Source organism: Bombina bombina, chromosome 3 (genome assembly GCF_027579735.1).
Source record: "Bombina bombina isolate aBomBom1 chromosome 3, aBomBom1.pri, whole genome shotgun sequence".
Lineage (NCBI taxonomy): Eukaryota > Metazoa > Chordata > Amphibia > Anura > Bombinatoridae > Bombina > Bombina bombina.
The window spans coordinates 956,746,295-956,771,191 of NC_069501.1; the positions used below are offsets into that span (position 1 = coordinate 956,746,295).

The window sequence follows — 24,897 nt, forward strand, 5'->3', positions numbered from 1 at the left end:
TGGTTCACAGAGGGCTATGATATCAAATGTGCTGGGATCCTCCATGGTAAATAATTGGGTAAAATTAAGCTTGGAATATTTTTGCAGTTCTTTCATGCAACCAGTAGCTAAAGCTACTACTGCTTGGTTTTATTTTAGAGCTGCATGAATATGGGATTTTTTTAAACTGTGTCTCAATCTTCTTGAAACCTCTAACCTGTATATAAGTTTTGCCACATTTGATCTTATTTTACTGAGGAGGTGATATTTTCTTTTATCCAAAACAATTTGATCAAAATCAAGTAATCGCTGAATGTCGGTCTCTTATCTACCTATTAGTGCTTATACACACAGCCAAAAATTGTGCCGTTCCCTAGGTATTTCTACTCCCCCTCACAACTGTACAGTAGATATATTCTATGATGGTCTATTCTTGGTAAAACTTTGTTAGCTTTGCTTATACATTAAAATATATATTGTGCAACAGGCAAAGTGCATATTGGCAGTAAAGATTAATTGGATGCATCCTTTTGCATGCAAAGCAGATCAGGCCAACCTATTTTTATGGTTTAAAACCTAAACTTTTTTTTTAAATTTTCTTTTTTTGGGCTTGACTCTAAGGGATAGGAAAGTCATAATTAAACTTGCATTATTCAGATAGAGCATGTCATTTTAAGACACTTTTTTAAATTCACTTCTATTTTCAAATGTGCTTCGTTCTCTTAGTATCCCTTGTTAAAAAATAAATATGCACATATCATACACTAGTGGGAGCTGCTGCTGATTGGCGCCTGCACACATTTGTCTCTTGTGATTGGCTAAATAGATATTTTCAGCTTCCTGTCAGTAGTGCAATGCTGTCCCTTCAGCAATGGATAACAAGAGAATTAAGAAAATTTGATAATAGAATTAAAATGGAAAGTTGTTTAAAATTGTATGTTCTATCTGAATCATAAATGAAAATTGTGGGGTTTACTTTCCCTTTTTAATTTTCAGTAACTATTTTAAGATACAAAAATATCTTCACCAGTGCCAGGTAGATTAAAAAAATGTTTTATTATACAAAGCATTCCTTATATTGGGGCTGGTAATAAGTGCTCGCCAGTCCTTCTGTTCCCTGGTTGAATGATCTAAAGCCACTTTTTACCTTGAAAACAGGGTGTCTTGCTAAGGGGGGCGTATACTGCATTTTTGTATGGAGAGGAGATGCAGACATTACAAATGCGCACAGTAAAATTTGTATTGTAAAAATCTTACAAAACAATTGAACCATTCACACAAAAATACGCAGGAAAAAATTGTATTAAGGTGCATCAGAAATGGTAACAAAATTATTCATTAAAAATCATATTTTATCATAAATGTAGAATTTGTATGTAAATTACACAGGCATAGATAGTATTAAATATGCATAGCGTAAATCATAATTTAAGTACACTGGATGCACACAAAAAACACGAAAATTCATACTTAACCCCCCCCCCCAAAAAAAACACTTTGCATTTTGTATTTATGTTTTGTTTGTTTTTTCTTTGTAAAATGGGCTGAACATGGGCGATCCATGAGCGTGCATGAAATTGTCTCTCAAATCCCGGCGTAATTCTGTAAAGATTTTTGCACTACAGATCTCTAGAGATTTTTCTCTGAAACTGGTTTGGAGTTTTTCTGAAAACACTCAAAATACTTAAAACCCTAATAGAAAAACACATGCATACAAAAATATAGGTGATTGTAAGATGCTATATGCAGAAAGCAACATAATGTGATTTATATTGGCTGCAGGATTTACTTTTTATAGTGTGCTCACTGCTACCTGCTATTAAGCAGTGTCCTTTATTAGCGAGCTCCATTACTTTTAATAGGAGACACCTCGACACTCACAGGGACTGCCCCTTTTTTACAATTATTCCACCAGGGCAGCCATGAGCTGGACACCAAAGGGGGCACGCAACGATTGTAGGAAGCCAGATTCGTCATCAATCTGCTAAAGAAAGCAGGAGATGCAGGCTTACTATTGTGTTATGGTAAACATAACGCCGATCCTCCGCCCGTATCTGGCATTGCGTGCTCCCTTTGGCGTCCAGCTCGGGGGCATGCAACGATTGGAGGAAGCCAGATTCATCATCCATATGCTAAAGAAGGCAGGAGATGCGGGCAAAGGATCAGCGTTATGTTTACCATAACGCAAAGGTAAGTATTTTAAAAAATAAGCGTCTTTGTAAACTTTAATTTATTTTTAAGATCATTTTTTGATACTGGACTTTAATTCATTAAATTTTACAACCACTTTAAGTATTTAACACCTTTAAAAGCTGTCTCAGTTGGTAGCTATAGGTAGATTTTAATAAAATGTGTGCTCATTTTGCTGGTTGACTCTATTTTATTTGTTTGTGATACAGCTCCCCATTGAAGATTTATGCAGTTTAACTTCAAGGTCATTAACCGTATCAATGTCTACTGCTGTGCCAGAATCCACAGAGGGCATCTTGCTACAGGGATTTTCTACACTGGGAATGGAAGATGACAGAATTGAAACAGCACAACAAGTAAGTGCTTAGGGCCTTATTGTTTTCAGCAAGATGTCAACCAGCCTATAATTTGCAATCCCTGGAAGTAATTGTTCTGAGAATTACATAGCATAAAATTGACGGGTTGTTTTTGCATGTGGTTTAATTAAGTTATACTGTACACATAATAACTATTTTAAAGTAAATGTGTATTGCCATTTTGAACTCCAGATATTGAAAGGCAGATCATCCAGATTGAACAATTATTTCATCTACTACTACATTTAGTTGAAAAAGCATTTTCAGGAGATTAGAGGTGGAAAAAATGCTAGGAAGTAACGGTCTGATGACCGCTGCTTTAATAAATTGTGACTGCAGGTACTTTTGTGAGAACCTGCAGTCGCAGAGAGGCGAAGGGCTTGATAAATCGAGCTCCTAAGGTATATTGTAATCCAAATGTTAGTCATCCTGAAATAAGTATTAGTTTTTAATTATGTAGCACAAGGCTGTATATTAAAAATTGTTTACCAAAACACAGCAATGAATAATCTATTCACAATGTTATGCTCTCCTATAGGTTTCTGTAAGATTATTTGGGGCATTTTTTCTATCTATTCTTGGTTTTGTAATTCTCAAAACTGCGAATTTGTGTCTGCAGAAATATCATGCCTCTTCTTCACAGCAAACAATGTTATAAAATAATTGAGAAATAGATCTTAAAGGGACATATATCCAAATGTTTTCTTTTATGATTCAGATGGGGCATACAGTTTTTTTTTTTTTTTATTATTTTATTTAAATATCAGCAGTAATTTACAGAAACAAATAACATAGGAATCACAAACATCAAACAGTTCAAAATTGTTTTACATTTAAATCAAGAGCAGTGAGCAAATAAATGTTCTGCTGAATTTTATCTTAGATAAACCGCCCAACCATGAAATACCAAAACCAAAAAGAAAAGAAGAGAAAAAAAGGGGGAAGGATAGAAAAAAAAAAAAGGGCAAGGCAAAAAAAAGGGAAGGGACAAGAACAAAACCAGGAGAGATCCCCCCCCACCGGAGCCAGAAACTGGGGAAGAGAATACATATGTATGAGACCAGAGGAATCCCAGAAAATTATCTCAGCTCGTCTCAACTGATAGATTGTTACCAGACACCCAGAAGCACCAGTTCCGAGTTTCTGAATGGAAATATTAGGTCATTCATCGCTGTATCAGGCAATGACCTGATAAAGGTTGACCATTTGGCAAAAAATTGTCTGATGTCGGAATCATTATCTAAATTAGTGTCCCTTTGTTCTAGCAAGCATTGTTTTTTCAGGCAGTTCTTGATCTCTGGAATAGATGGAGCTACTCTTAATTTCCAATTTTTAAGAACAAGGTATCTAGTTGCCAGTTTGGAAAGAAATATCAGTTTATCATATGGACTGTGGTGCTTTATACCGAAGATGATCTGTTACTGTGTAAGAGCCAAATGAGAAACTTTTAGAGTTCTATTGAACCAGAACTCTAGCTTCCACCAAAGATGCCTTATTTTAGGACAGCTCCAAAACATGTGCATTAAATCAGCTGTAGGGAGCGTACATTTTGGGCATTTATTGAAGCTAAGGTTATGAATTTTGTGGCCCTTTTCGTGGGTAAAATATGCATTATGTAAGAGTTTTACATGCATCTCCCGTCAGGTGGCTGATAGAGTCACCAGGGCTACCTTGCGAATTGAAGTTTGGACAATTTTTATATCAATATTTGATTGAGGTAACAATCGGTTCCATAAGGAAGTAATTTTCTCCAGTTCTAATTCACCCTTACTGAGTTTGATTAACTGATAGCACGTAGAAGTGGATCTGACACCATTTTTGTACAAAGTGATCCAGCTCTCTAGCTTACCCAGAGTCCTGTTCCATCCTGTCTCACTCATCAATTCACAGAGGAGATGTCTGCTTTGCAGGTATGCAAAGAATTCCTTGTTCTTAATTTGAAACTCTGTTTTTAGTTTGTCAAAAGATTTGACGCATTTTCTCTCTGTGTCCCAAAGTTGTATCAGCCTGTCCAGGCCTAGGTTATGCCATTTTTTAAATGTTACAGAGTTCAGGACTACAGGAAATTTCGGGTTTCCCCTTAATGGGAGATACTCGGAGACTTTGCAATTTAAGGATAGTGAACTACTCACTTTCCACCAAGCCTTCAGCGGGTTAGAGAAGGATTTAAGCCGTTCGATTTCGCCTGGTAATTCTTTAGGTGGGCAGTGAATTAAGGCTAACGGTAAATATGGGCTACATATATCTTCTTCTAAGGGGTTATTCACGACGTATTTGCTGTGTGAGTTCCAATCAGCCACTGGGGCATACAGTTTTAAACAACTTTTATACAAAGTGAGCTTCAGTTAGAGAGGTTCTCAAGCTTACAATCTAAAGTGCAACTACAACTGATTGTGCTTAACCCCTCAGTGACCAGACCATTTTTCAATTTTCTTACCGTTAAGGACCAGGGCTGTTTTTACATTTCCACGGTGTTTGTGTTTAGCTGTAATTTTCCTCTTACTCATTTACTGTACCCACACATATTATATACACATTTTTCTCACTTTCTAAAGATACCATTATTTTCATCATGTCATATAATTTACTATAACATTTTTTTTATAAAATGTGATGAAAAAATGGGAAAAAACCCACACTTTTTCTAACTTTGACCCCCAAAATCTCTTATGCATCTACAACCATCAAAAAACACCCTCGCTTAAAAAGTTTCTAAATTTTGTTCTGAGTTTAGAAATACCCAATGTTTACATGTTCTTTGCTTTTTTTGCAAGTTATAGGGCAATAAGTACAAGTAGCACTTTGCGATTTCCAAACCATTTTTCTTTCATGTAATTGGCAAGAGTCCATGAGCTAGTGACATATGGGATATACATTCCTACCAGGAGGGGGCAAAGTTTCCCAAACCTCAAAATGCCTATAAATACACCCCTCACCACACCCACAATTCAGTTTTACAAACTTTGCCTCCTATGGAGGTGGTGAAGTAAGTTTGTGCTTGATTTGTTTTCTTCTATGATAAGCGCTTCTAAGCATTCTGAAGCCCAATTGCTCTCAGAGTACAGTGTTTGTCAAAGGGATGTGAATAGAGTATTGCCTATTGATTTTATGGTTTCTCTCACGGGAAATCTTTTCAAGGGTTCTCTGTTATCGGTCTTAGGGATTCATCTCTTACCTCCCTTTTCAGATCGACGATATACTCTTATATACCATTACCTCTGCTGGTAGTTTTTAGTACTGGTTTGGCTATCGGTTATATATGGATGGGTGTCTTTCGGTAAGTATGTATCATTATTTAAGACACTCTCAGCTATGGTTTGGCGCTTTATGTATTAATATAAAGTTTTAAATATATGTATTTTACTTATATTTGCCATGAGTCAGGTCTATGTATTTCCCTTTGCAGTCTACACAGTTTCAGTATAGGAATCATGTTTGGAAAGTTTATTTAAACTTTTTTCTTACCTGTTAAGTCTTTTTCTAATTTGACTTTCATTTTTTCACAGGCAAATCTAGGCTCGCGAGGGCACAAAATGCAGTTTTTTATTGCGTCATTCTTTTTTACTTTTTGGTGCTAAGTTGTGCCTTTGGCGCAGATTTCGTAATTTCCTGCGTCTTTGTTGATGCTAGTTGTTTTGGCGCGAAATCGCATTTGTTATGACGCGAGTTGTGTCATTTCCTGGTGTTTTGCGCCAAAAAAGTTTCTTTTTGCGTAATGCGGCATTCTTGGCGCCAAATTTTAGTTATTTTACCCCTCTCCCTCCTATTGCTCGCTGTTTTTTCATGAACTTAAAGCTATTATGCCTGCCTTTGTTTTTCTCTACTGAAACTGTTACATTGTTGAAATTGAATGTTTTGCCTAATGTTATTTTTCTTTTTCTGTTACATTTTGCGAGATGTCTCATTCTGAACCTGACTCTGATGTTACTGTAGAAACTATGATGCCCTGCAACATAATTCTACAAAGCTAAGTGTGTTCTTTTCATTTTTAAGCTGTTGTTATTTCATCAGCTCAATTATGTGGCATTTATTTATCATGTTTTATGCTAGCAATGTTAGAAAGGTTATGACTGCTATTATGCTTTTTAAGTAAACTTACGAGGTCTTTTCAAAATTAAGATTTAATTAAGTTTGTTCTGACCGACAGCATATTTATTTATTCTACTGATGAAGGTTTCTTTGGCTCAAAGGATCCTGTATCAGACAGTTTGTTAAATTCTCCTTATTTTTCATTTGAACATTTTTTGTTCTTTGTTAAGGTAATTTTTCTATTTATAGCTTTTAGGAGTCTAGTCCTCCTATAAACTATGTTATAATCCTTTTCAAATATGGATTTTAACATTTTTGCTTTTGAGGTTTTTTCCTATTCAATATACTATCTGTATTATATTCTAGAGAATGGTTATTCTGATTCCCTCTTGGGACTGTACTACTATTTCTATGGAAATTGGTACTTGTTTTCGGGATTCTTTTAGAATTTGAATATAACCTTTAGTAGAGCATATTCACGTACTGTTTATATTTTTAGCTCAGCTTTATCTGTGGCTGACATTACTGTTCTCTCAACCTTTTGTTGAACAGTTAGCATAAGCAGTTTCAGATTCTAAAGTATATAACTCTGTTTATTTACTTTAGATGTATTCATTTAATTATGTTTACTATATTATTATGATTTCAAATACATTTTATTATCTCTCTCTTGTTAGGATATAAATTTGTTTGATTTCTATTATCTCCACTATTTCTGGAGGTTTACAGTTTTTTTTCTGCCCTACTTTTAGTCTGGTAATGTAGACCAGTTGGTGAATGTCTTGACTACAAAGGCTTGTTCTAGATCCAAGGGTCATAGATTAATTTCTCGGCAGTGTTAATACAGCTCTTTGGCCTTTGAGTTCAATTTATTGTATACCATTTATTTGGGTAATAATAACTACTGTTTTTATCAGCTGCTAATTTGGTTATCTCCTAGTGTAAGCACTGAAGAAGCGTTTTTTTGTATCCTCCCGGGAGAAAAACGCTTTATAATCACTAGATATTAGACTGCATGAAGGTGCGGTTCTCAAACCAGTCCTTCTGGTGGGGGGCAGATTAAATTATTTTTGGATAAACTCAGTCCAAATTCTATATTTTTCTTAGGGTTTGAATAGATTTTTAAAATGAGACCGCCTATGGGAAGAATTTCTTTCCTTTCTTTCTTTCCTTTCTTTCTTTCCTTTCTTTCTTTCCTTTCTTTCTTTCCTTTCTTTCTTTCCTTTCTTTCTTTCCTTTCTTTCTTTCCTTTCTTTCTTTCTTTCCTTTCTTTCTTTCCTTTCTTTCCTTTCTTTCTTTCTTTCTTTCCTTTCTTTCCTTTCTTTCTTTCTTTCCTTTCTTTCTTCTTATTCAATTATATTCTTTGTCCTTAAGAAGGAAGGTTTATTCAGTCCATTCTTTCATCTGAAGACTTTTATATTGTTTTGTTTGTCCAGTACATTTTTCAGGATGTTTATCCTCATATTTTATTTCATTCAGACCACTTGTGGTTTCTGAGTTTTTCTTTTAATCTTTACCAATTTGTCACTTTTCCATTTGGTTTAGTGACAGCTTTATGAATCTTTTTAAAGGTTCTTGGTGCCCTTCTTTCTGTCTTCAGACAGTAGGGTATTGTGGTGCTTCCTTATTTGGATGGTATCTTGGTATTAGCTTGAACTTTTCTATAATTAAACACGGACAGATTGCACTGTGGCTAAGCTCTGTAGCAAGCTAAGGGTTCGATTCCTGGCGAGGTCCATTCATCCTTCAGAGGTCGATTTAAATGAGCAGCGTCATCAGTCCCTTATGGGGGATTTAGACACGCTTTACAAGTACCCAATACATACATATGAAAGAGCAGTATTCAAATATATGGACTTTTTTCTTTTTGTATAATCCCTCATGAATCAACTAAGTTTTTTTTTTTTTTTGTTTCTTCAAGACATGGTTAGAGGATTTAATTTACCTAAGGGTTTTGTGATTCCTCAGACAAGGGTCACTTTTTGGGTTTCTAGATGGATTCTGTGTTCATGTCTTTGTCTTTATCGGACAAAAGTCAGTTGTAAGTGGCGTTAGCCTGTCTAACTTACAGTCTAGAACATTTCTTTCAGTGGCTATGTGCATGGAAGTTTTAGGTCTCATAACTGCAGTATCGGGCGTGGTTCCCTTTGCTCGTTTTTCATCTGAGATCTCTTTTTGCTTTGCATACTGAATCAATGATACAGGGATTGTTTTTAGATATCACAGTTGATATTTTTAAATCCTACCACTCTACTCTCTCTGTTTGGTGATTAGTCTATCATCCATTTTATTCAGGGGGCCTTCTTTTGTTCGTCCTTCCTGGAATGTATTCTTATTGGATACAAGTCTTACAGGTTGGGGAGCTGTCTGATGGTCTTGACAGCACAAGGGGTTTGGAAACTTCAAGAGGCGAGGTTTCCAATCAATATTTTAGAACTGTGTGCTATTTTTTCAGAGCTCTTTCAGGCTTGGCCTCTTTTAGGAGAGAACTTTTTCATTTTCTGATTTCAGACAGACAATATCACAACTGTCGCATATGTCCATCAACGATAGGGACTCGTAGTTCCTTAGCAATTAAGAAGTATCTTGAATACGTTCTTAGATGGAATTAATCTCCTGTCTATTTTCTACGATTTTAGACATTTGGGAGGTGGATTATCTCAATTTCCCAGGCACCTTTTCAGGTTCAGGGATCCTCGGGTGGAGATGGCGGATGCATTAGCAGTGTCTTGGTTTTGCAACCTGACTACATCTTTCCGCCTGGTTTTTTTTCTTCCAAAGGTGATTTCCAAGATCATATTGGAACAGCCTCATGTGTTTCTGATAGCATCAGCATGGCCTCACAGGTTTTGTATGTGTATCTTGTTCGGATGTCCAGTTGCCATCCTTGGCCGCTTTCTCTTTCGCCAGCCCTCTTGTTTTAGGGGCTTTTTTTCATCGGGATCTTAAATTACTAATTCGGGGAATGGAAATTGATTAGTGTTTAGTCAGAGGTTTCTCTGGCTCAGTTTTAATCGCTATGTTGCAGGCTTATAAGTCTGTTTCAAGGAACATGTATTATTAGGTTTGGAAAACCTATATTTTATAGTGTTCTCATAAATTCTCTTGGCATTCTTTTAGAATTCCTAGGATTTTACAGTTTTTCAGGATGGGTTGGATAAGTTTGTCTGCAAAGTTTTTGAAGGGACAAATCTCTGTTCTTTCTGTTTTTTTTCTAGAAAGCTTGTTTTAAACTTCCTGATATTCACTGTTTTGTTCAGGCTTTGGTTGCTATCAAGTCTGTTCATTTATTAATTTCTCCTTTTTTGGAGTCTTATTTGGTTTAAAGATTTTGCAGGCTCTTTTCTTTTGAGCCTATATTTTCTTTGAAGATTATCTACTTTCTTGGAAAGTGTTGTTTCTTTTGACTATCTCTTCTGCTACAAGAGTTTCTGATTTATCAGTTCTCTCTTCTGTTTCTCCTTATCTGATTTGTTTTCATCTAGATACGTTGTTTTGTGGACTTCTTTTTTCCTAAGGTTGTGAATTTGAACAACATTAGTAGAGAAATTGTTGTTCCTTCTTTGTGTCCTAATCCTAAAGAATTCTTTGAGAGTTCTTTACATCCCTTGGATGTGGTAAGAGCTTTATAATTCTATATTGAGGTTACTATGATTTCAGAAGACTTCTAGTCTATTTGCTATTTTTCTGATTCCAGAAAAGGTTAGGAAGCCTCTGCCATTTCTTTGGCATCCTGATGAAAGCTTTTGGTTTTTCAAGGCTTATTTCGAGGCAGGGCAGGCTCCGCAGAGATTTACAGCTCATTCTACTAAGTTCAGTCGCCATTTCTTGGGCTTTTTCAGAATGAAGCTTAGGTTGTTCAAATTTGCAAATCAGTAATTTGGTCTTCTTTGCATACTTTTGTTTTGTTTTTTACAATGTTGATGTATTTGCTTCTTCTGAAGCAGTCTTTGGTTGAAAAAGTTCTTCAGGCAGCTGTTTCAGTTTGATTCTACTGCTTTTGATTTAAGTTTTTTGAGAAAAACTTAATTATTGTGTGGATTTAATTTCTCAGTGGAAATATCTGTTGTTATTTTATCCCTCCCTCTCTATTGACTTTTCTGTGGACTTCCACATTTTGGATATTTCTATCCCATACGTCACTAGCTCATGGACTCTTGCCAATTTCATGAAAAAAAAAACATAATTTATGTAAGAACTTACCTGATAAATTCATTTCTTTCATATTGGCAAGAGTCCATGAGGCCCACCCTTTTCTTTCATGTAATTGGCAAGAGTCCATGAGCTAGTGACGTATGGGATATACATTCCTACCAGGAGGGGCAAAGTTTCCCAAACCTCAAAATGCCTATAAATACACCCCCCCCGCCACACCCACAATTCAGTTTTTACAAACTTTGCCTCCTATGGAGGTGGTGAAGTAAGTTTGTGCTAAATTTCTATGTTGATATGCGCTTCTCAGCATGCTGAAGCCCGGTTCCTCTCAGAGTGCAGTGAATGACAGAGGGATGTGAAGGGAGTATTACCTATTGAATGCAATGGTCATCCTAACAGGGATCTATTTCATAGGTTCTCTGTTATCGGTCGTAGAGATTTCTTCTCCTACCTCCCTTTTCAGATCGACGATATACTCTTATATACCATTACCTCTACTGATTCTCGTTTCAGTACTGGTTTGGCTATCTACTTTATGTAGATGAGTGTCTTTTGGTAAGTATGTTTTCTTTTATTTAAGACACTCTCAGCTATGGTTTGGCACTTTATATGTAAAGTTTTAAATATATGTTTTGTACTTATATTTGCCATGATTCAGGTTAATCAGTGTATTTCCTTTCGCAGACTGTCAGTTTCATTTTGGTAAATGCATATAAAAAAAAAAATTTGTTTACCTGAAATTTTCAAATTGACTCTCTTTTTTTAAATTGCGGGCTGTTAGGCTCTCGGGAGCGCAAAATGCTATAATTTATTGCGTCATTCTTGGCGCAAGACTTTTTTGGCGCGAGAATTAAGTTTGTTGACGTAATTTCGTCATTTCCAGCGTCTTAGTTGGCGCCGAGAATTTTCACGTAGTTGCGTCATCTATGACGCTTGTGTTTGTTGCAGACGTTCTTGGCGCCAAAAAATATTTTGTCAGTTGTGGGCGTCATACTTGGCGCCAGATTTCTGACATTATTTAAGTCTTTATTTCATTTTGCTTCTGGTTTCCAGAGGCTTATTTTGTTTGCATTTTTTCCCATTACTGTCATATAAGGAAATTAATATTTTGCTTTATATGTTGTTTTTTCTCTTACATTTGCAAGATATCTCAAAACTGTTCCTGTATCAGAAAACACTGTTGGATTCCTGCTGACTGATATCAGTCCTACCAAAGCTAAGTTAATTTATTGTAATGTTATGAATTTTTATCTTTAGCTATGGTTTGTAATAAGTTATCATGATAAACTTTTACATGCAGAAAAAATGTCCATCAGTATTAATGCATTGTCTATTGCTATTCTTTTAACATCTAATGTACAAGATATACCTGGGAATTTATAAGAATATTTTTCTGATTCTATTCTGAAGGCTTTGTCTGCCATCCCACCTTTTAATAAAATGTAAAGGTCTTTTTTAAATGACCGACAACATACTGAATTATCCTTCTTTGATGATGATTTATCTCATTCAGAATATCCTTCATCAGATATTGACACTAACAAATCTACTTTTTTACTTTTAAATAGAGTACATTCGTTCTTTGTTGAAAAGGTGTTGATTATTTTGGATATTTTGGAGACTAGTCCTCTTGATTTTAAGACTAGCTAACATTTAAATTCTGCTTATTAACCTCCTGTGGTTACTTCAGAGGTTTTTTTTCCAGTTCCTAATACTGGGGAATGGAATAGGCCTGGTACTTCTTTTTTTCCTTCTTTAAGGTTTTAAAATTGTATCCTTTGCCAGCAGTTAATTTGGAGTTTTGGGAAAAGATCCCCAAAGTTAAAGGGGCTATCTCTACTCTTGCTAAACGTACTACTATTCCTATGGAAAATAGTATTTATTTTAAAGATCCTTTAGATGGGAAACTTGTATCCTTTCTAAGGAAAATTCATTTATTTTCAGGTCCTTTTCTTAGGCCTGCAATTTCTTTGGCTGATGTTGCAGCTGTTTCATCTTTTTTGGTTGGAAACTTTAGGGCAACAAGTATTGGTTTATGATTTGTTTAGCATTGTTAACTTGATTCAACATGCTAATAATTTCATTTGTGATGCCATTTTTTGATATCAAAACTGAGGTTAAATCTATGTCTTTAGCTATTTTAGCTAGAAGAACTTTGTGACTTAAATCTTGGAATGCTGATTTGATTTCTAAAATCCAGATTTCTATTTTCTTTCCTTCCAAGGTAATAAATTATTTGGTTCACAGTTGGATTCAATACTTTCAACTGTTACTCTGGGGAAGGGAGTTTTTTTGCTTCAAGATTAAATTCTAAGCTTATATTAGTTTTTGTTCTTAATGAGGAACAGAAACCTAATTCTTCCCCAAGTAACATGTTTATAATTGGAAGCTTTCTTCAAAATGGAATGAATTCAAGCCATTTAAGAGATCAAAGCCAGCCCCCAAATTCGCATGAAGGTGCGGCCCTTATTCCAGCTTAGCTGGTAGGGGGCAGGTTAAGATGTTTCTAAAGTTGTTTGGTTCAATTCGGTTCAAACTTCTTAGATTGGGGTACAGAATAGGATTCAGAGTAAGACCGCCTGTGAGAAGTCTTTTTTCTCTCTCACATATTCTAGCTAATCCAGTAAAGGCTCAGACTTTCCTGAAGTGTGTTTCAGACCTGGAGTTATCTGGGGTATTCATACCAGTTCAGTTTCAGGAACGGGGTCTGGGGTTTTGTTCAGAACTATTCATTGTCCCAAAGAAAGAAAAACTTTTGAATTGTCATGTAAGAGTTCCATCTTTCAGAATGGTGATTATAAGGTCTATTCTGCCTTTTGTTCAGCAAGGGCATTATTTGCCTACAATAGACTTACAGGATACATATCTTCATATTCTGTTTTCATTCAGATTATTTTCATTTTCTGAGATTCTCTTTTTTAGACAAGCATTACCTATTTGTTGCTTTTCCTTTCTGGCCTAGCGACAGCTCTAGGAATCTTTTCAAAGGTTCTCAGTGTTTCCTTTTTTGGACGATAGCGTGGTACTTGCTCAGTCTTTTCGTTCTGCAGAAACTCATACGATTCAACTTCTGTTGTTTCTTCAAAGACATGGTTGTAGGATCTTTTTATCAAAAGTTCCTTGATTCCTCAGACAAGGGTCACCTTTTTTAGGTTTCCAGATAGATTGTGTCAATGTCTTCGTCACTAACAGACAAGAGACAATTTATATTGGGTTCAGCTTGTCGGAACCTTCAGTCTCTATTATTTCCTTCAGTAGCTATATGCATGGAAGTTTTAGGTCTCATGACTGCAGCATTGGATTCGATTTCCTTTGCTCATTTTCATATGAAACCTTTCCAGTTTTTAATGCTGAATTAATGGTGCAGGGATTATACTAGGATATCACATTTAATATCCTTGAATCCCAATATTCAACTATCTCTGACTTGGTGGTTAGATCACCATCGTATAGTTCTACGGGTCTCTTCGGTTCATCCAACCTGGACATTGATTACAACAGATGCAAGTCTTTTAGGTTGGGAAGCTGTCTGGGGATCTCTGACAGCACAAGGGGTTTGGAAATCTCAAGAGGCGAGATTATCATTCAATATTTTGGAACTCCGTGCGATTCTCAGAGTTCTTCAGTTTTGGCTTCTATTTGAAGAGAGAGAGACGTTTTATTGGTTTTCAGACAGACAATGTCACAACTGTGGCGTATGTCAATCATCAGGGTGGGACTCTCAGTCCTCAGGCTATGAAAGAAGTATCTCGGATACTTGCTTGGGCAAAATCCAGCTCCTGTCTAATTTCTGCGGTCCATATCCCAGGTATAGACAATTGGGAAGCGGATTATCTCTGTCATCAAGCTATACATTTGGGAGAATGGTCTCTTCACCCAGATGTGTTTTTTCAAATTGTTCAGATGTGGGGGCTTCCAGAAATAGATCTGATGGCATCTCATCTAAACAAGAAACTTCCCAGGTACCTATCCAGGTCCAGGGATCCTCAGGCGGAAGCAGTGGATGCATGACACTTCCTTGGAGTTATTAACCTGCCTATATTTTTCCGCCTCTAGTTCTTCTTCCAAGAGTGATTTTCAAAATCATCATGGAGCAATCGTTTGTGCTGCTGGTCGCTCAGGTTTTGGTATGTGGATCTTGTTCGGATGTCCAGTTGCCAACCTTGGCCGCTTCCATTAAGGCCAGACCTTATATCTCAAGGTTCGTTTTTCCATCAGGATCTCAAATTATTAATTTTGATGGTATGGAAATTGAACGCTTAGTCATAGAGGTTTCTCTGACTCTGTGATTAATACTATGTTGCAGGCTCGTAAATTTGTCTAGAACGATTTTATCGAGTTTGGAAGACTTACATTTCATGGTGCTCTTCTCATAAATTCTCTTGGCATTCTTTTAGAATTCCTAGAATTTTTCAGTTTCTTCAGGATGGTTTAGATAAGGGTTTGTCTGCAAGTTCTTTGAAAGGACAAATCTCTGCTCTTTCTGTTCTGTTCCATAGAAAAATTGCTAAACTTCCTGATATTCATTGTTTTGTACAGGCTTTGGTTCGTATAAATCCTGTCATTAAATCAATTTCTCCTCCTTTGGTTTTGAAGGCTTTACAGGCTCCTCCATTTGAGCCTATGCATTCTCTGGACATTAAATTACTTTCTTGGAAAGTGTTGTTCCTTTTGGTCATCTCTTCTGCTAGAAGAGTTTCTGATTTATCTGCTCTTTCTTGTGAGTCTCCTTTTCTGATTTTTCATCAGGATAAGGCGGTTTTTGCGGACTTCGTTTACATTTTTACCTAAAGTTGTGAACTCCAACAACATTAGTAGAGAAATTGTTGTCCCTTCTTTGTGTCCTAATCCTAAGAATTCTCTGGAGAGATCTTTACATTCTTTGGATGTGGTAAGAGCTTTGAAATATTATGTTGAAGCTACTAAAGATTTCAGGAAGACTTCTAGTCTATTTGTTATCTTTTCTGGTTCTAGGAAAGGTCAGAAGGCTTCTGCCATTTCTTTGGCATCTTGGTTAAAGCTTTTGATTCATCATGCTTATTTAGAGTCGGGTTAATCCCCGCCTCAGAGGATTACGGCTCATTCTACTAGGTCAGTTTCCACTTCCTGGGATTTTAAGAATGAAGCTTCTGTTGATCAGATTTGCAAAGCAGCAACTTAGTCTTCTTTGCTTATTTTTACTAAATTCTACCATTTTGATGTTTTCTCTTCTTCAGAAGCAGTTTTTGGTAGAAAAATACTTCAGGCAGCTGTTTCAGTTTTTTTTCATTATAAGATTAAAACTTTTGATTTGGGTTGTGGATTGTTTTTTCAGCGGAATTGGCTGTCTTTATTTGTATCCCTCCCTCTAGTTCCACATCTTGGGTATTGCTATCCCATACGTCACTAGCTCATGGACTCTTGCCAATTTACATGAAAGAAAACATAATTTATGTAAGAATTTACCTGATAAATTCATTTCTTTCATATTGGCAAGAGTCCATGAGACCCTCCCTTTTTTATGGTGGTTATGATTTTTTTGTATAAAGCACAATTATTCCAATTCCTTGTTGATGCTTTCGCTTCTTTCTTATCACCCCACTTCTTGGCTATTGGTTAAATTGAATTGTGGGTGTGGTGGGGCGTGTATTTATAGGCATTTTGAGGTTTGGGAAACTTTGCCCCTCCTGGTAGGAATGTATATCCCATACGTCACTAGCTCATGGACTCTTGCCAATATGAAAGAAATTAATTTATCAGGTAAATTCTTACATAAATTATGTTTTTATGGTGGTTATGATTTTTGTATAAAAGCACAATTATTTTTCCAGTTCCTCTTTTTGTATGCTTTTTTTACTCCTTATTTTATCACCCCACTACTTGGCTATTCGTTAAACTGAATTGTGGGTGTGGTGAGGGGTGTATTTATAGGCATTTTGAGGTTTGGGAAACTTTGCCCCCTCCTGGTAGGAATGTATATCCCATACGTCACTAGATCATGGACTCTTACCTGATTAATTTCTTTCATATTGGCAAGTTCTTACATAAATTATGGGTTTTTTTTCCTCAAAATTAGCGATGGTTACATTGTAACACTGATATCTGTCAGGAATCCCTGAATATTCCTTCACATGTATATATTTTTTTTTAGTAGAAAACCCAAAGTATAGATCTAGGCCCATTTAGGTATATTTCATGCCACCATTTCACCGCCAAATGCGATCAAATAAAAGAAATGTAAATGCTTCTCTGGGATCCCCTTTGTTCAGAAATAGCAGACATATAAGGCTTTGGCATAGCCTTTTTGGTAATTAGAAGTCCGTTAAATGCAGCTGCGCACCACACTTGTATTATGCTCAGCATTGAAGGGGTTCATTTTAGCTTTAGTGTATAGATTACCCTCCCACCCGACACATTCCACCCCTTGATCCCTTCCTAATCCCTCTCAAACGGCTCTCTTCCCTTCCCCACCTCACAATTGTCACCCTCATCTTAAGTCTGCCAGTTCTAAAATAGAAGGCTTTTTTTTATTATAAAAAAATACCAAGTACCAAGTTTGCTACTAGTTTTTAAAAATAAAATAAAAACATTTTTTTTCTGTAGTGTAGCTGCCCGCCCTCAATACCCTACCCCCTCCCAGATCCCTTTCCCAACACGTATCCCCCTTTTCCCTCCTTCCCATTCACTAAACATTTTTCGTAGTGTAGCGGTCCCACTCGCTCCCGCCCCCTCACGCCTGCTCCCGGAACTCTGATGCCTACTCCCGGACCTCACACCTCCTCCCGCCTACGCCACCAATGATCGGCACCATCGCTGGCTGATGCAGAGAGGGCCACAGAGTGACTTACCAGAGGGTATTGCACGATGCCTTAATATCGAGGCATCGATGCAATACCCTGACAGTGATCACGATCGCTTCCAGCGCTTAAAACCCCTGAGGACGTACAAGGTACGTCCTTGGTCGTTAATGACTTTTTTTTTGTAGGACGTAGCTTGTACGTCCTTTGTCGTTAAGGGCAGGGTGCTCCTCTCCTTTTACTCATGTTTGTCAATGTAAGTGTAGTAATATACAGTGTATAGTCTTACATAATGTCTCATTGTAAAAATTTTTTTTTTTTTTTTTTTATTGTACCTCTATGATTGTAATATACCTTTTTTGTATAGCGCTGTTGGCGCTTTATAAATAATTAACAATAATACCTTTTGATTTACTTCTATTATCAACTTTGCTTCATTCTCTTGGTATCCTTTGTTGAAGGAGCAGCAATGCGCTACTGGGAGCTAGCTAAACACATTGGGTGAGCCTATGACGAGGCATATATGCTCAGGCACTAAATAGCAGCTAGCTCTCAGTTGCAGTTTTGTTCCTGAGCCTACCTGGGTATGCTTTTCAACAAAGCATACCAAGAGAACTAAGCAAATGACATAATAGAAGTACATTAGAAAGTTGTTTAAAATTGCATGTTCTATCTGAATCAAAGTTTAATTTTGACTTTACTACTTTTTAAAGTTGTATTTTTTTTAACTGAACCTAGAGAGGTTGGGGTTGATCCTTAAGATCAGAAACAGTGACCTTAAAATGTTCCTGCACTGATTAAGCAATTACAGCGTAAAACTAATTTTTATATGTGCCAAATTGGCCACTGCAAAGGAGGTAAGATAAAGATACTCCTGAGGTTTTTCAGGGGCATGTTGCATGACTACAAACCAACTTTGTATAGTGTATAGTTACTGATCTATACTATTTATAAACAAAAATATGTAATTGTCCCTTTAATATATGTGAATGGTGTTTTCAAGTGCTGTGGCATTTTTGTTGATGTAGATTTACATGTGCATTATGGGAAATTGTCCTTGCAACCCTTACTTCCTGTTCCAACTGTGATTTGCCCATTCCTAATTGTGATATGTGCTCTATTAAAGAAATGCTTTATTTCTGGGTTTTGTGGTATTTAGCATCAAATCTAAGGTTCATGGCTTTTTCTGTATGTTTCAGATCCATGAAATTAGGTTCAGTGTATATATAAATAAAACGCATACACTTTTTCTCCATAAAATTACTATTTTATTACCTCCCTCTCAGTATTCATGGCTTTCCATTAGCTGCTCAGATGGTTGCCATTCTGTAATGACTGAAATTGTAAGATCTTCCATTTTACAGGAAATAAGTCACAAAATTTGATTGTATATATTAAACAGTTGTTTGTTAATATTTCTGTTTCAGTTCTTCTCCTGGTTTGCACAGTTACAGACCCAAATGGATCAGGATGAAGGTGAAAAATACAGGTATAGTGTCATTTAGTTAGTGAATTGTGTTTTAACCTTTTAGTGTAGATGGAAATGTTTTCTTACACATCCCAAACAAATCATTGGTTTTGGTGAAAGTCTAATTCCAGCTTCGAGTTAAACTAGAATTTGTTTTAAAATCGTTGTAGGTGCAGCTGTCTTTACTTTCACTGGTTTTGAGTTTTTTTTTAACATATTTCTTATATTATCTTGCTGTTAAATGGTCATGGAAGTGATGCATTAACATCAATATGTATAAAGGATAGCGAGTGCACATTACATGAAATTAACTGCCAGGCGGAAGAGGTTCGCTGTCATGAACCTCATCTGCCCAGCTTTGTGGCGAGCCCGCTGTTAACATTGCACTATTCCCTGATTGTGCAATTCTGCCCCCCGCTTGCACGCAACCAATCTCGCGCAAGAGGGGGCTGTTAATCATCCCATTCCGATGTAAAGACCGCTACTACTTAACTAGTGTTTCAGGCTCGCTTTGAGCGAGCCTGACACTCTGGGGCTCCGAAGCTGACGTTGCAGCTTGGTAAATGGAACCCAATTGCCCCAGGCTATTTCATCCCCACCTTTACTTAGGTATTGTACTACTAAATGTAGTTTATCCTCCCTCCGGTTTTTAAGGAGATGCTGGAAATTTCGTGGCCAAGTCCATGCTGCACAGTTTCACAAGATTGTACCACACGCCATGCCAAAACAAAAAAGACAAAACAAATGCTTCTTGGAAGCAGGACAGGGTGCTGTTGCATAACAGGTAATACTTTACCATTAATGCAATGTTCTCCACACATTACATTTTAATATAAACCTACTTTGAATGCATAGATTTGTGACCGTTTTTTTCTTGTCTGCTATGTTGACCATCACTAATCAGAATACATTTATTTTTTTGTGAAGCTACAGCAGGCAAGCTTATTTTCTTTTGCAAATGATGGAATTTTTCCATGAATTTTAACGTCGGTTCCATATCCCTTTTAAATTATGAATGTTTGCAGCTTAAGATCAAATGCTTATGCTGATCAGTCTTCAGGTATCTTTAGTTTTTGCAGATATGTAAAAATTCATTTTATCCATCATTTACTGTACATATTCCCTGATTGATTTTACAAAACTACATACTCAGCTGATTTGTGAGAACACAAAAATTGTACAAACCTTGAATTAATGCTTTGCCTAAACAATACCTATTGCTTGTTTCCGCGCTAATTTATGATTGACTATGTTTTTTATCTTCTAGAGAGATGAGGGACTACCTGTGTGGGTTCCAGGAACAATGTGACTCCATACTCAATGATGTTAATGTTGCTCTGGAGCATTTAGAATCACTTCAGAAACAATATCTTTTTGTGTCGACAAAAACTGGAACACTACATGAAGCCTGTGAGCAACTGCTCAAGGAACAGGTAGATTGCAAGGCTGAATCCACATGAGATCCACTGGATCATTATATACAGTAGAATTGCTCAATCCACGGATACATAATAAAAAGACAATGCAAAAGCCCTTATTCTTATTAGATTTGTTTTTTTTTTCTGGCAAATTTCCAAGAAGGTTCTATTTTTCCCTCCTCTTGCATCATGTGACAGCCATTAGCCAATCACTAAATGTATATATGCAGTGTTCACCCCAGGAACTATTTACTGGGTACACCGCCCAGCTGATTTTACTGACAACCCGTTTAAAACTTAAGAAAGTATTATACTGTAATTAGCTAATATTATTATTTTTCAGTGGTTGTTGCGCAAATTGTCATGAAATCAATATATTTGCAAAGGAAACGGAGTCACTACAATGGCCTAGTACCACCAAGACAAATAATATTGATGAAAAGGACAATAAATTTACTCACAGACGTGATGCACCCAATGGTGCTAATGGGGCGGGCTGGAACTTTGCAATAGTCCAGTTCACTGTTGCCAACCAACTGTAGTATCAGGTCAGGACTTCTTGAGGAGACACTCACACCACCTGTATAAGGATGAAGAGCAAACAACCACTACATTCGGTTGGCAGCAGTGAGCTGGACTACTGCAAAGTTCCAGCCCGAACCATTAGCACCATTGGGTGCATCACGTCTATGAGTACATTTCTTGTCCTTTTCATCAATATTATTTGTCTTGGTGGTACTAGGCCATTATGGCGCCTCTGTTTTCTTTTCACAGGTCATAATTTACCAGGATTTGACCGTCCTTTGACAGAGAGCTGCCTTGTTCTGGATTATATGGACTTTCTGTTCAGTTTTTATATGTTGTTTAGTATATGCTTTAGTATTAAGTAGGACGCGCCTCCTATGGGATTATTTGTGCTTTAGTGCATTTACCTCTTTTTCTTTAAGAAATCAATGTTTGATAATTTGTGCAATTAGTATGTGCTTTGGATAGTTTAAAGTGATTGTAAATCCTAGCGTTTGTGAAAGCTCCTTTATTTGTTGGAAGCGTTCGCCGCACTGAGCTGCTCGTTCAGCCCAAGGCATCATGCTGTTTTGCTGAGAGATGATGTTTCCACCTCTTAGCCAATAGCCGTTCGGGCTATCCGGCTAGGCGCCAGTTGGAACACACGGCTATTTGCTAAGAGGTGGAAACGTCACCTCTTAGCAAAACAGCGTTCTGCCGTGGGCTGCTTGAGCAGCTAAGTGCGGCAAACGCTTCCAACAAATTAAAGGAGCTTTCAGCATGAAGTATTTTATACTTCATGACTGAACGTCCCCTTTATTTGTTCGAATTGCAAATTCTAGCGATTCACAAATGATAGAATTTGCAGTCACTTTAAGTAACATTTATAAATAACAGAAACATGTTAGAATATTGCACAAGATTAAACTGCCCCACCTGGCTAGTTCATAATATCACCCTGCCGGTAAAAATATATTTAAATATATAGACCTATACTGTGAATTCTTGCACATGCTCAGTAGGAGATGGTGCCTCAAAGTGTGCATATAAAAAGTCACATTTTGATAATGGAAGTGAATTGGAAAGTTGTTTTAAAACTGTTTTCTCTGTCTGAATCATGAAAGTTTAATTTTGACTTTAGTGTTCCTTTAATAATAAAGTTAGTCAGTGTGATAGTTCTCCTGTAATTACCTCAAAGTCGTTGACTAAAGTGAACTAGGAAAAAAAGTTCTCCAGCTTGTGATTAACAGTGACGACCTTTATTGTGCATACTGGGTCCAAATAAGCAACGTTTCGGGCAACAACTTAATCCTTATTTGGACCCTGTATGCACAATAAAGGTTGTCACTGTTAATCACAAGCTGGAGAACTTTCTTTCTTATTGATGTGCTGGGCTTGGTAAGCCCTCTCCGTGTCTTGTGAGTGGTGGGTGCTGTACTCCATTTGCTTGTTAAAGTGAACTAGGGCAGACAGATTAGCCTCTATATATCTGATAACGCCTCTTCCAAGCATCATACTTTCTGTGCAAAAACTGTCTATAGGTTTGTCTTTTGTTCAAAATGTCCATGTACTTAGGCAAGCACCTGAAAAGAGTTCATTGTATTTAAATTTCCTTCCATAAGGCAGGGAGAGTCCACGACTTCATTTCTTACTGTTGGGAAATACAACACCTGGTCACCAGGTGGAGGCAAAGACACCCCAGCTAAAGGCTTAAATATACCTCCCACTTCCCCCTATCCCCCAGTCATTCTTTGCCTTCTGTCACTGTTGGATGGGAACTTTCCTCTCTAGGAGTAATTGTCCCGGTGCCTACCGAAGAAAGAGGTTTGGGGTTCTATTCAAACCTTTTCATTGTTCCCAAAGAAGGAGGGGACTTTCCTTCCAATTCTGGACTTAAAGTGTCTGAACAAGTTTCTCAATGTGCCCTCCTTCAAGATGGAGACGGTCCGGTCAATTCTTCCTCTGGTTCAGGAAGGACAGTTTATGACCACCATAGATCTGAAGGATGCGTACCTTCACGTTCCTATACACAGGGAACATTTTCAGTTCCTGAGGTTTGCCTTTCTGGATCAGCACTTCCAGTTCATTTCACTTCCGTTTGGTCTAGCTACTGCCCCAAGAATTTTTACGAAGGTGTTGCCAGAACCCAAGGTATTGGGTGTAGCGTTTTTGTCCGTGGGATCCCCCCACCTCTTTCTGGAGCAGCATTACCTGTGTCATTTCACGTACTTGATGTACAGACAGCCGAAGTGTGGAGGAGTAGTGAGTAGTATTGGGACTGGTCACCTGTGTGATCGTTATCTGGGGGTTTCAGAGTTTGGTACGAACTGCCTATTTCTTTATATGGATGTCTGAATACCCGTTTTTACTCGCCCCTGTATGAACTCTCTCATGTGGATACCCCACACTAGGCGTCTAGATTTCTAGGATTACAGAATTGCTGAATAAGTTGAATGCTCTAAACTGGCCTAAGTGATTCATTTATCATTTCCATTGCTGATTACTTTGCTATTATCACTGCTGTGCTCCTGCATACAGTCACTACCTTCATTTAACATCAGTATCATCCATCATAACTGTTATACTTCATGTGTTCATCTCACTCATTTGCATGCAGATGTGGATTTACAATTGATGTGACTGTGAATGGTGCTTAATATTACTTTGAAACTGGACAGTTTTGCCGGCTTAGGTCATTGTTTAGGAGCTGAATGAGGGGCCCATGTGATTTGTTCGTTGGTTTTCTATGTGTGTCTTAATGTTAAGTGTTTAATTTAAATTTAATTTATTTATCTAGGATGTTTTCTGCTTTATGAATTTTTGATTAAATTGCAACTTTATGATATCCATTGGTACTTTACTTATTTAAGGTGATTGCTTGTTGTCCTGGTCTTTGTGGCTGCACCTTATACCGGTACAGCCTTCTCTCTTTTCTTAGTTTTATTGTAGTATTGCAGTAGCACCTTACCTGGACGATATCTTGGTACAGGCACCATCTTTTCGTCTAGCAGAAGAGCATTCGGAGTCCCTTCTCAGTCTTCTTCGATCACATGGATGGAAGATATACTTGGAGAAGAGTTCTCTTATTCAAAATACCAGGGTGAATTTCCTGGGTATTATAATAGATTCCATATCCATGAGGATATTTCTTACAGACCAGAGATGTTGCAAGCTAATCTCTGCAGGTCTTACTCTCCGGGCCTCCTTGAGTCCCTCTGTGGCTCAGTGTATGGAGGTGATTGAACTCATGGTGTCCTGTATGGACATCATTCCGTTTGCCAGATTCCGTCTCAGCCCCTTACAACTATGTATGCTGAGACAGTGGAACGGCGACCATTCAGATCTGTTTCAACAGATAGTGTTAGACAACCGATCGAGAGAATCGCTTTCTTGGTGGCTCTGTCCAATTCATCTGTCCCGAGGCACATGCTTCTTGAGACCGTCCTGGGAGATTGTGACTACGGACACAAGCCTCTCCGACTGGGGAGCCGTTTGGGGTACCAGGAAGGCACAAGGACTATGGACTCGGGAGGAGTCCTCCCTTCCGATTTAAATATTTTGGAACTCCGGGCAATCTTTAAAGCTCTAAAGGCTTGGCCCATTCTGGGTATCTGATACTGGAGTGGGCGGAGTCCCACAGCTGTACGGTGTCAGCGATCCACATACCAGGTGCGGACAACTGGGAAGCGGATTTCCTCAGCAGACAATCCTTTCACCCGGGGGAATGGTCTCTCCACCCGAGGTGTTTGCAGAGAAAAGCAGCGAATGGGGGATGCCGGAGATAGCTCTCATGGCGTCCCGCCTCAATACCAAGGGATTCTCAAGCGTAGCTAGTAGACGCCCTAGCAGTGCCTTGGAGGTTCAAACTCATATCTTTTTCCTCCATTACCTATTCTTCCTCGTGTTGTGGCACACATAAAGCAGGAGCGTGCATTTGTGATTCTGATTGCGCCATCGTGGCCACGAAGGATGTGGTTTGTGGATCTGGTGCGGATGTCATCATCTCCGCTGTGGAAGTTACC

General features: G+C 37.6%; 1 protein-coding gene across 1 annotated transcript in view; it reads left to right on the forward strand.

Annotated features, from left to right (window-relative positions):
• COG3 (component of oligomeric golgi complex 3) overlaps positions 1-24,897 on the forward strand; it is a 230,375-nt gene that overhangs the window by 11,059 nt on the left and 194,419 nt on the right. Inside the window, exons 2-4 of the mRNA XM_053707999.1 lie at positions 2,379-2,525; positions 18,913-18,974; positions 20,221-20,386. Of these exons, the coding sequence (XP_053563974.1) occupies positions 2,379-2,525; positions 18,913-18,974; positions 20,221-20,386 (375 nt within the window). The remainder of the gene's footprint in view (positions 1-2,378; positions 2,526-18,912; positions 18,975-20,220; positions 20,387-24,897) is intronic.